This window comes from Bemisia tabaci, chromosome 2, assembly GCF_918797505.1.
Source record: "Bemisia tabaci chromosome 2, PGI_BMITA_v3".
Lineage (NCBI taxonomy): Eukaryota > Metazoa > Arthropoda > Insecta > Hemiptera > Aleyrodidae > Bemisia > Bemisia tabaci.
The window spans coordinates 40,138,757-40,151,356 of NC_092794.1; the positions used below are offsets into that span (position 1 = coordinate 40,138,757).

A 12,600-nucleotide genomic window follows, 5' to 3' on the forward strand; every position below is an offset into this window, starting at 1 on the left:
ACTGTTGGGTTATTAAAAGGCAACAGCGACTAGCTAATTGTATCATGCTCCACTGAAAGTGTTTACTAATTTCAAGGAAACAGGTTTCTTCTTTCAACACAACGTGTTTTCTTTTACCAAGCGAGCTGTTGGGTTAAAATAAGGCAACAGCGTCTGGCTTATTGCATCTTCCCCCGCTGAGGGCGTTCGCCCCGTTTACTAATTTTGAGGAAACCGGTTTTTTCTTTCAACGCAACGTGTTTCACTGTACCAAGCAAGCTGTGGAATTGAAAAAAAATCAACGGGCGTATTGCTAATTGCATCCGGTTACCTCGAAAGGAGTTAGCCCCGTTTCCTAATTTTAAAAAAAACTGGTATCTTCTTTTGACGCAACGCGTTTTACTTTATCAAGCAAGCTGTTGACTTAAAAAGAGGCAACGGCCGGACTCGGAAGGCGTTCACGCCGTTTACTAGTTTTGAAAAAACTGGTTTCTTCATTCAAGCAAAAGTTTGCTTATTTTAAAACAACGTTTATTTTACTTAAGAAAACACGATTTGCTTGTTTCAAGCGAATCATCTTGTCTTACATTAAGAAAACCGTTGGTTTTTTCCGAGTCAACCCCGTTTTAAAATAAGTAAAAAATCCAAGTAGACGTGTTTACTTAAATTCAGGATATCTTTTTTTTCCGTGCAAAAGGTAACAGTTGAAATTTGCTACTTATCATTTGAGGGTCAATTAATATCGGTTCAGAATAAACTGACATCTGTTGAACATCATTTTAATCCAAACAAAAATTCAATAGACATCAATTACAAGTTTAAACTTATTCCAATAAGACTACGTATGCATTTTAACAGGACGATCTGGTTGGCATGTTTGACAAGGCCTACTAGGCCACTTCATCATGGCATCTAGACTTCAGGGCCACTACGTCAATAGAGATATTTAAATTATTTTAATCTCTTTTCCATTCAATTTTTTTTTCTACAGTGGGTAAATGCATGATTTTATGGTTTTATAATCTCGAATAATGCTGATAATTTGTAATTCTACGGCCGTCCAAAGATTACGTCACTTGCTAAAGAAAGGAGGAGTTTAAGGACGGTGCAATACAAAGGTGGGTATCCAGCGCTGCTTGCTATTACACAAAAATCGGCCCTTCACACCAGTTTCATGGGTTTATCGGCACGGGAGTATGGATTTTATACCAAAAATTCTGTGCGATGCCTACTTAAATTTGTTGAGATTTTGATTAAGAGAATCCCTCATTTAAAAGGGGCTTTAATGTGTAACTTTTGAGCGGCTCCCATCGTAACTGATTTCATATTACTAGATACCATATTAGGTAACAAGGTGGAGAAATGGTGCTGGGTCCACACCATTTCGCGGGGAATCAAAGCCAAGAAATACCAAAAATTAAAATTAGAGTCAAAAATAAATTCACTGCCGAGTGTGATCTGCTGATGTTTAATAAGGCCCAAACCGGTATAGATCTCTCGGCGTGACTTCAACTTAATATTCCATTGGAAACTGCCTGAGCTGAACACTCTCCCCCCTCAGTCTCGTTCTGGTGCGCATTAGAATTCTGAAAATTTATTTTTGCCTCTAATTTTAATTTTTGGACTTTCTTGGCTTTGATTCCCCGCGAAATGGTGTGGACCCAGCACCATTTCTCCACCTTGTTACATACAGTTTCGGGCCACTTCTTAGTGTTTAATTTTTTCATTTGTACGCATAATTCGGGGTATGTGTTTCTCTTGTTCGAGAGCGGGCGGTTGCGTCTAGATGCGTTCGCATCTCCAACCAGTCCGATAATCATTTTCTCGGGTTTTCCTTGTTTTGTTATGAGAGTTGTTCAGCAGCGACGGTAGATGGCGCGAGGATCACACTTTTGTGTCATGCATCGGGTCATATCCATGACGGCGTTTTCATGCCGTCTTGGATTTTGCGGCATGTTAAGTTGGGTTCACTGCCGAGTGTGGTCTGCTGATGAGATCTAATAAGTAAGGCTCAAACCGGTATAGATCTCTCGGCGTGACTCCAACTTAATATTCCATTGCAAACTGCCTGAGCTGAACACTCTCGCCCCTCAGTCTCGTACTGGTGTGCATTAGAGTTCTAAAAATTTATTTTTGACTCTAATTTTAATTTTTGGTATTTCTTGGCTTTGATTCCCCGCGAAATGGTGTGGACCTAGCACCATTTCTCCACCTTGTTACATACAGTCTCGGGCCACTTCTTAGTGTTTAATTTTTTACCATATTAGGTTGACACCATTCCTAGTAAGAATTTTTTTCTCCAAAAAAAAGAGACATTTTAACCCTTTTTTTTACTGAAAAAGCCGTAAGTATTCATTCAAAATATGGATTATTTATCCCATGGTTGACGTCCCTTAGAATTCTTTCACGTGAAAAAAAAAAAAAACAAAACGTAAATTCTTATTATTATATTCTGTTATTCATATACATTTCCGTTTTTTTTTACGTAAAAATGTCCTCAGGGCGTTAGCCATGAGATCAATTGTAAATCTTTTTTTATCAATTTTTTTCTCACGCCTGGTAAAATTACGTAAAAAAATATTGGAAATCACAAAAACATTTACTAACGTAAAAAAACACATTAAAAATAACGTAAATCACACGGAAGAAAGGAATCTTGGTATATCAAGTTTTTACATGAATTTTACTTCAAATTCATATCAAAAAATTTAAGAAGAAAAAAGATGTGATTTCGCGAGACAGAACATTTTTCATATGAAATTTACATGTAAATGAATTTTTTACCGGTGACAACTTGAGACTTTTTTTTTTTTTTTTTTAACATAAAGTTCATCATTACGCAAAAAGAACGTGGAAAAAACACATAAAAATTATCTCGCTCATTTTTTCGTTTACTGAAAATTCATATTAATACATATTAATTTCTTCAACGCTCACTACTCGAAAATATTATTTTACATAATTTACACTTAAAAATTACATGAAAAGAATGCGACGAAAATACATTAAAATTACCTCGATCAATCTTTTTCAGATTAAATTCAAATACGTTTTAAATTAAAGTTTTTTAACGCTCCCGCAATAAAGTTTTAATTATTTGTTTTCAAAAAAAAAATTTTCAAAGAATTCTGGATTCAAATTCAATAAAAAATCATCACTTTCTGACAAAATGATTCAAGTGGGGGCCCTGAAATGGCGAAAATACGTCCAATCTGATCACATGCGTGGATTGAGTAGTGGCTCTGTCTCCTGGACGATCACCAAAGTTCAGCAACGCCGCGGAGCCTAATTAGTACTTGAGGGGAATTATTTTAGTCGCGGACGGTACATTCTGTGCCTTAAACTGTCCATAAGTTGGACTGCTCAGCCCACAAAATTCAAAGTTTTTCCAAAACTGCGTAATGTACCTTGCTCTCTATGTTGCCACAATGTTTTGTTGAAAAAGATTGTGTACAATGCAAGATACAGGTCAAAGAAGGCCGTTGCTGACGTTACTAAAAATACCTTTCCTTTTTGTGGACATTACTTTGACTTCAATTTTTGTAGAAACTATTTACTTCATCTAAATTATGGTTAGTCCTGGTAACGTCTCATTGAGTCTACTTTTCAATAAAATATTCATCTCACATAAGCTTCATATGATTTTGTTGAGTTATTGCCACTTTTATGGCGTTGCGAACGTTAGAAGGTTTTGATGCGGATGTTACAGCCATAGAAATTTGTACCTAAGATAGGCTGTAACTCTCGCAGTTTATGAATTTATTGGATTTAAAGGTAATAGCATGAATCAGGAAAGCAAATAGTCACAACGGTCTATGAATTTTACCTTAAATTCAATACAATAGCTGTGAAAAACTTGCCGAAGTAAATATCTTAGCCCTAGTGGAAGTGAACCTCATGCGGCGGGAGGTCTGCAGGTGGTTAACCATCCGCGGCGGGGACTTACCTCCTGCAACCTCCTGCTAACCTCAAGCAACCTCCCGTCGCATGGGGTGGACACCCTGTTCCAGGAAAAAATACGAGCAACCTCCCGCGAATCTCCTGCGAACCTCATGCAGACCTCTCGCAAGCCTTAATCACCTCAAGCAAGGGCCTGCAACCCCATGCAGCTAACTAAGGCTTGCGAGAGGTCTGCATGAGGTTCGCAGGAGGTTCGCGGGAGGTTACTCGGTTTTTTCCTGGAACAGGGTGTTCACCCCATGCGACGGGAGGTTGCTTGAGGTTAGCAGGAGGTTGCAGGAGGTTAGTCCCCGTCGCGGATGGTTAACCACCTGCAGACCTCCCGCCGCATGAGGTTCACTTCCACTACACTGAAAAAAATAATCGGTGGGATTTACCAGAGTTTGGGTGTTATTTACCATACTGTCTACTTGATTTTTTACACAGTGAAGCTGCAGCATAGTTACCAATATACCGGTATGGTAAATAACACGATACGGCTGACACTATGCGACACAGTGCCAGTGTGGCGTTCCCGACTGACTAGTATGGTAATTTCAAGCATCCAGATGCTGCGACAAACCTTGTAGATTCTAAAATCCACTCATCTTATATTATTAAATGCTTTTGATGAAAGTCGTGGATATTTTACTTACATCTTACTTTTAGAAATTCCGTTACATACACAATCAATGGCAGTTAAAGGCAGTTTCAACGAGAAATAGCAGATAATTGCTTCACTGATTTCAAGTAAATGATACCAAAACCATACTTGTTATTCGCGTTCAGGTATCATTTACAGACTAAATCAGATCCACGGAAAATTTAATTGCATATAATAAATAGATAGTTCAAAATATACCCACAAAAAGACACTACATGAAAATCCAATCGCACGGTTCGCGGTGGGGCAGAAGCTGCCAAATTTTGCTTAAAGTTACAGTTAAACATCAATCCCACGCACATTTGTCTCTTCATCTGAGTATGTTGAGCTTCGAAAATTTTAACAAGAATATAGATATAGGTACCTACGAACGAAGTATTCAAAAATCACTTCTAGTCGATTATTTTCAAATTACTTCCGCACTTTTATGTTTTCGAAATGACTTTACACAGAACCGATATTCACTGGATTGCAGAACAACTTTGCGAAGGTTTTCAAATTTTCAGGATTCCTTCACTTTGCAAGCCAGATTCATTGTAGCAACTCCTAACCTCCAGAAATTGGTCGATACGAATAACGAAAAAATCTCAGAAAATGTATGTGGCATATCAATATAGATAGATTCGAAGAGAAGACGGTAGCTTTAGGGACAATTCGAACACAAATTTGGGCAAATTACGCGTGGATTCACATGGATTAATATGGATCAATAAAACACAGCCACGGACTCCGACCCTCAACGTGATAAATTTATAACTGACAAACAGACAAACGAAAAATGGCGGACCACAGACCGCAGCGCAGTCAAGCGGGAGCTCTCACCACGCTGACTATACCAGTATGGTAAATTTAACCTACCAACACCATGACCAGTCGCATACAGATGCCTACAGATATCAAACGCAAGTGTTACCATGTTATTCCATACTTTTAACTCATCGTATGGTAAAAAATACCCAGCTGATGGTGAGAAATACCTAAACGATGGACAGACACACCTAACTGATATTTACAATCCGGGTATGGTAATTTTTATATCGAGTATGATTCTCACTTTCATCTAGATGCTTTAATCGACCATTATTTGGCTTTTTATCACCATATTTTTTTTTTACTATACCATTATGGTCAATCCCACTTCCACTTTTTTTTCAGTCTAGGGAGGTGATGGTAGATGTAAGTTTCTGTCTAAAATGCAACCTAAAAGTAAATATCAGCACAAAATATTTGTGAAAATGAACAGAACGGCAAAGTTAAGAGATGTTACGTTCATCATTAGTGTAAAAATGCGCCTTTAAAGAAAAATACAGGGTATCATGGGTGGCGGTAGCCACCTCCGGACAAAGTCTAAACTCGGCGACAGTGGAAGGCGTCCAAACGAAAAAGGTGGCAGCCAACCATAGACACACTTAACACTCTCATTCTGAAAATTGATTCGGTTTAAAGTCGACTACAGCCCAAACGACGGCACCGATTCCAACGATCTTGGTGTCTACTGACGCACCTAAATTGGGCCTACAAAGTGGGAGAATTTCATCAAGATCCATTGAGTTTTCAAAAAGTTATAAGCACTTAAAGACCCAAAACGACAAATATTTTTTGTAACATGGGCCGTTTAGTAGCGGGAAAGTTTGAAATTTAGAAACACACCCGACACGATCACCTTTCGCAACAGATTTCTTGCTTACCCGGCCGCAGATTCTAATGAAACCTTCAAAGGATCATGCTTGAAGATTGTATGAGGATTTCATTTCTACCACATTTAATAGGGTTTTAATGCTCGGATAATTCAGCATCTGCAAATAACTTTCAAAATTTTAGTTTTTAATTTTCGAAACACACCCGACATGACCACCTTTTTCAACAAATTTCTTGCTTACACGGCCGCAGATTCTAATGAAACTTACATAGGATCATGCTTGAGGATATAAGGATTTCATTTCTACCACATTTAATAGGGTTTCAATGCTCGGATAATTCAGCATCGTCAAATAATTTTCAAAATTTTAGCTATAATTGTTTGAATTTAGAAAAAAGCCGGTGGTGGTTCAATGCCGTTGGTCGATTCCGTTCAGTTCAGCCAGTCCAGCTCGTGTTTCGGGAACGAAATTCCCCGTTCTGGTTCTTGACCAACCTTTTACTAACTAGTTGTGAGTAGATTTAATTTAAATAAGAATTCAATTCTCTGTAGATGCTAACTAATATTTTTACAAACTTCAATTATTACATCGCACGTCTTCTGCCAGAGCCCGATACACTTTTTAATTAGTTTCTCTAAAAAAGTTCAAGTGATGTCTTTATTCAGAAGTGAGGTTATCAGTCCGTGTATCTATCTCACCTAGAAGCACAAATAAATGTAATTCAGGTAAATTACGTCAATAAAAGGACACCAAAGTTGTGCCAAACTATCAAAAGGACGCAGGATTTACACCACAGTTTGCATTCTCGTGAACAGCACGGATTTTGACACTGTCCGGATTTTGTGTCGAATTTGAAATTTACACTTAATTTTTTCATTTTATTTTTTAATCTCTTAAAATTTAAGTGAAGTTTCACAAGTTATGTTTCCTTAACAATAAGACTAAGGCAAACCAAATGCAAAACCAAAAATCTATATATTTAATATCCTAAGGCTTTTTTTGTCCTCCTTCAGTTTGGACAGTTTGTGCTAATTCGATCTTGGAAACTACTGGACCGATTTTCCTCGGATTTGTTTTAAATGAAAGCTTCCAGGCTGTAGATGTGCCAGCATCCCTTGATTTTTCGATTTGCACGACCGATGTTGCAAAATTTGCCTCGATTTGATACATCCTAAGGCTTTTTTTGCCGCTGAACAGTTTGTGCTAATTCGATCTTGGAAACTACTGGACCGATTTTCCTCGGATTTGTTTTGAACGAAAGCTCTTAGGCTGTAAATGTGCCAGCTATCCTCGGATTTTCGATTTGCGCGACCGCTGTTGCAAAATTTACCTCGCTTTGATAACGACATATTTGCGTTTTTGCTGCTGGACAGTTTGTGCTAATTCGATCTCGGAAACAACTACTAGGCAGTAGATCTGCCCGAACACCTTGGTTTTTTTATTTCCGCGGCCGATGTTGCAAAATTTACCTCGATTTGATATAATTGCGTAAAACGAAATAATTGCGTCTTTGCCGCTGGACGAGTCATATGGTTGGGGGACCTCCCACCCTCTGATTTTCTGTTTCTCTCTCCACGTAAACCCATCCCTACCTGCCGTGAACACGTGTCACCCTTCTACTTTGGCATGGGTCCTATGGCAGTATCACTCCCTTCCTTATGCCGTCTGACTTGGAACACCTGCTACACATTTCCTCCGTCCCATTGCTCATAATTAGTTCTCGGTTTGTCCAGGTTTCTTATTAGTGCGTCTAGAGTTTTGCTTTCTTGATTTTGTCTTTAGTTTTTTTTTTACATGAAAATTACTGAATATTGATGTGTATTTTTCAGAAGATAATTTTCTTTTTTACGGCAGCACAGAATTTATTAATAATTAACTTATTTACAGCTCATGTGTTCTTCCAAGAGAATCGGTAATTAATGTTCACCCTTTCGCATCGTTAAATCTTCACGAAGTGTTTTGCTTTCCTTTCCAGGAGTGTTCTTTATTTTTCATGGACGTTTCTTTTTCTAGAAGTAGGTGGTTCATTATTATTTTCTTATTATTTGTTTTTGAATAAATCATTTTGACTCCATGAAGTCCTCTAATTACTCGTAGTAGCAAAATTTGGTTTGCTTCGCGAGCCAACATTCACTCGCGGAGCGAGTGACTGGGGATCCAGGGGGCGAAGCCACCGCCTTGCGGGCTGAAGCAGCTACCTACTTGTAATTAAAGATGTAAAAAAAAGATGAAATGATGAAAAATCAATAATCAACTTATAAAAAATTGAAAATAAACATTAAAACAATTTGAAAACAAACAATTAAAACTTCATTGCAGGGGGGTTAAGATATTTTTATTCAAAATTTTTGAATACAATCTGAAAAAAATTGATCGAGGTAATTTTAACGTGATTTTGTCGCATTCTTTTCATGTAACTTTTAAGTGTAAATTATGTAAAAAAAATGTTTTCGATCGGAGAGCGTTGAAGAAATTATTATATATTTATACGAATTTTCAACGAACAAAAAAATGAGCGGGATAATTTTTATGTGTTTTTCCCACGTTCTTTTTGCGTAATGATAAACATTATGTTAAAAAAAAAAGTCTCAAGTTGTGGCCTGTAAAAAATTCATTTGCATGTAAAATTTATATGAAAAATGTTTAGTCTCACGAAATCACATCTTTTTTCTTCTTATTTTTTGATATGAATTTGAAGTGAAATTCATGTGAAACTTTATATCCCAAGATTAATTTTTTTTCTGTGTGATTTATGTTATTTTTTATGTATTTTTTACGTTAGTAAATGTTTTTGTAATTTCCAATATTTTTTTAACTTAATTTTACCAGGCGTGAGAAAAAAATTGATAAAAAAAAGATGTACAATTGATCCCATGGTTAACGCCCAAAGGACATTTTTACGTAAAAAAGACTGAAATGTATATGAATTTACGTTTTTTTTTTTTTAACATGAAAGCGTTCTAAGGGACGTCAACCATGGGATACATATTACATCTTTTGAATCAGTACCTACGGCTTCTTCAGTAAAACAAAGTGTTAAAATGTCTCTCTTTCTTGTGGGAGAAAAAAATTTTTACTAGGAATGGTATCAACCTAATATGGTATCTAGTAATATGAAATCAGTTACGATGGGAGCCGCTCAAAAGTTACACATTAAAGCCCCTTTTAAATGAGGGATTCTCTTAATCAAAATCTCAACAAATTTAAGTAGGCATCGCACAGAATTTTTGGTATAAAATCCATACTCCCGTGCCGATAAACCCATGAAACTGGTGTGAAGGGCCGATTTTTGTGTAATAGCAAGCAGCGCTGGATACCCACCTTTGTATTGCACCATCCTTAAACTCCTTCTTTCTTTAGCAAGTGACGTAATCTTTGGACGGCCGTAGAATTACAAATTATCAGCATTATTCGAGATTATAAAACCATAAAATCATGCATTTACCTACTGTAGAAAAAAAAATTGAATGGAATAGAGATTAAAATAATTTAAATATCTCTATTGACGTAGTGGCCCTGAAGTCTAGATGCCATGATGAAGTGGCCTAGTAGGCCTTGTCAAACATGCCAACCAGATCGTCCTGTTAAAATGCATACGTAGTCTCATCGGAATAAGTTTAAACTTGTAATTGATGTCTATTGAATTTTTGTTTGGATCAAATGATGTTCAACAGATGTCAGTTTATTCTGAACCGATATTAATTGAGCCTCAAGTGATAAGTAGCAAATTTCAACTGTTTCCTTTTGAGGCTCAACATATATCTATTGAGTATCATCTGGTATCAGTTCAACCTTTACTGGTATCAACTGACACTCATCAAATATCTGTAGACTTTCAACTGGTATCAGTTGGTATTAGTTCAACCTCTCCTAGTACCAACTGCAACTCATCAGATATCCGTCGACTTCCAACTGGTATCAGTTGGTGACAGTCGATATCAGTTAAAATCAGTTAATATCAGCTCATTTTCTCTACTGAGAATAAAATCGAAAAACTATGAACTGATTAGGATTCAGCGTAAAAATGTGGTCACAGTGAATGTTCAAAATGCTGTGCAAAGCGGTTGTCTCTGCGAAAAAAATTGCGATCTCAGAATTATGAAATCAGATTCGAATACACCCTCTTACTGACTCTGAATGTTTGTTCAATTTTAACGTTAAATTATTTTGATATTGAGAATTGCTAGAGAGTAGAAGTTAAATGCGAATGAAAGTCGTAAGGTAAATTTTAAATGTATGTATACAAAATTCTAATTTTGAAGGTCGAAAAGTGGTTGAACAATATGACTGATGTAATGCGAAAAACTGGGAGGCACTATATTTCAGAAGCAGTCCTGACTTATGACGAAAAGCCGAGAGAACAGTGGATTTTTGACTATCCAGCTCAAAGTGCACTGTGTGGCACGCAAATCTGGTGGACAACAGAAGTAGACTTAGCATTTGCACGACTGGAAGAAGGATATGAAAATGCCTTGAAAGATTATAACAAAAAACAGGTTTGCTATTTACATGTTGTAAGATTAACATGCATGACCACTAGTTGGTATCTCATTTTCTGAGTACTCCTTGGTCTCATTTTTTTGCCTCTGCTCTCATACTTTAATTTTGTATTTCCAATCACACGGCGAAAACTGCTTCATCATGAACCTTAGCGATTTTTTAAGAAAATCTAGATTTCTACTAGATTCTTTTAGATTTGTCTCTAGATTTATAATTTTTTAGATATTTACATCCTCTCTTCTTTTCCTCTGTATCGATAGATAACCCAACTGAACATTTTAATCTCATTACTATTGGGCGATCTATCAGGAGGTGATCGGCAGAAAATAATGACAATTTGTACCATTGACGTCCATGCTAGAGATGTAATCTGCAAGCTGATAAACTCCCGGGTTGAATCGAGTACTGCATTTCAGTGGCAATCACAGCTACGGCACAGGTATCAAACCAGAAATTTTACAAGTTATCTTCACCTTTTTAACCTTAGACATATGAGGTGGGACTCAGACTCAGAGCAAATCCAATAGCAATTCTTGAAAGTTGGCAAGGAACACTATTTACCAACTAACCCTTCACCCCTTATAACTTAAACTCATTAAAAATATCGATTTTATGCGAGGCAAGTTTTAAGGTGTAAGGGAGAGCGGATAGAAACATAACTAGCGCGGGTGCAACTACACAGTTTTTATTATTCAACAGCAATCGAAAAGACGAAGCATATTAAGAAAAAAAAACACGCTCGTACTTTGGATCCAGCGAAAAAAAACCAAAAAAGAGAGAAAATAATAGAAAATAAAAATCCAGTGGTCTCCGACGACCTTGCTCCCACCGCGCTCCCAGCTCCAGCCCCCTCTTTCCTCCTTCGCTCTCCTGACGCCGCTCCCCCCTCCTGTGATCAGCCGAGAAATCCGCTTCTCTGATCTTCCATGGGAATTTCTGCAATGATGCCGCAAAGCAAATCCGGAGTCCCCCCAGCCAACAGAGCAGCTTTCCAATTGAACCAAGGAGAGGTAAGCAAAATCAGGGAGCCGGCCGCTGTACTCAACAGCAAGCTGTGTCATTAAAATTCGATCATTCTACATACATTTAATGGAAGAAAAAGTGTTTTCAACTTCAAGAATTGTCACTGCACAAACCTGACTTTGTTCGCCCTGGACGTCGGTTGTGAAGTATAGACTTCCCCTTTATAGGGAATCTTAAGTGACTTCATATGATGCGCTATCTCAAATTTCAACGTATACCTAAAGCTTACCCAAAAAATTTTACGACTTTGGCGTATTTTTTTCGCGTCATTTTTCAAGTGATTTTTTCTTTGCGTGCCTTTCACGCCGTAGAAGTCTCTTAGCATTATTGACACCAACGAACTGCAGATACCTATGAATTCTCGTTTTTTACCTGTTGAACCTCTGCTTAGCAGTAAAATTTTTCATCAAAGCATTAAACATGGGTAGGAATATGAAAAAATCTCTTACCTGTAAAAGTGGCTATCAGAACTAGACCTTTTACTACCCAAGTAGCATGGGGTTCCATTTTCTGTATAGCACTAATTTAGAAATTGTCTATTTTCTAGACAGAAAAATAAAATAGAAGGAAAATGAAAAGAAAATAGACGTAAGAAAATCATTGGAAAACTTCTATTTTCCGTCTATGTTCCGGACACTTAATACAAGGAAAACAGACAATTTTACTGTCTACATTCTGTGTTTTTTCTACCTGTTTTCTGAATTTAAAAAAAAATTGAAGAAATAGATAAAGAAAAAATCCAATTTTTCTCTATTTTCCATCAGGTTTTTGGATATTTTTTCTGAAGGAAATAACCCTATCAATTTTTTTAGATGGAAAATAGATCCATTTTGTAGAAAGGAAATAGACCTTTTT

The 12,600-nt window shown here is 37.0% G+C and overlaps 1 protein-coding gene across 1 annotated transcript in view; it reads left to right on the forward strand.

Moving 5' to 3' along the window:
• Positions 1-12,600, forward strand: part of LOC109037293 (dynein beta chain, ciliary) — a 684,333-nt gene that overhangs the window by 91,359 nt on the left and 580,374 nt on the right. The window contains exons 9-10 of the mRNA XM_072296415.1: positions 10,485-10,718; positions 10,983-11,161. Of these exons, the coding sequence (XP_072152516.1) occupies positions 10,485-10,718; positions 10,983-11,161 (413 nt within the window). The remainder of the gene's footprint in view (positions 1-10,484; positions 10,719-10,982; positions 11,162-12,600) is intronic.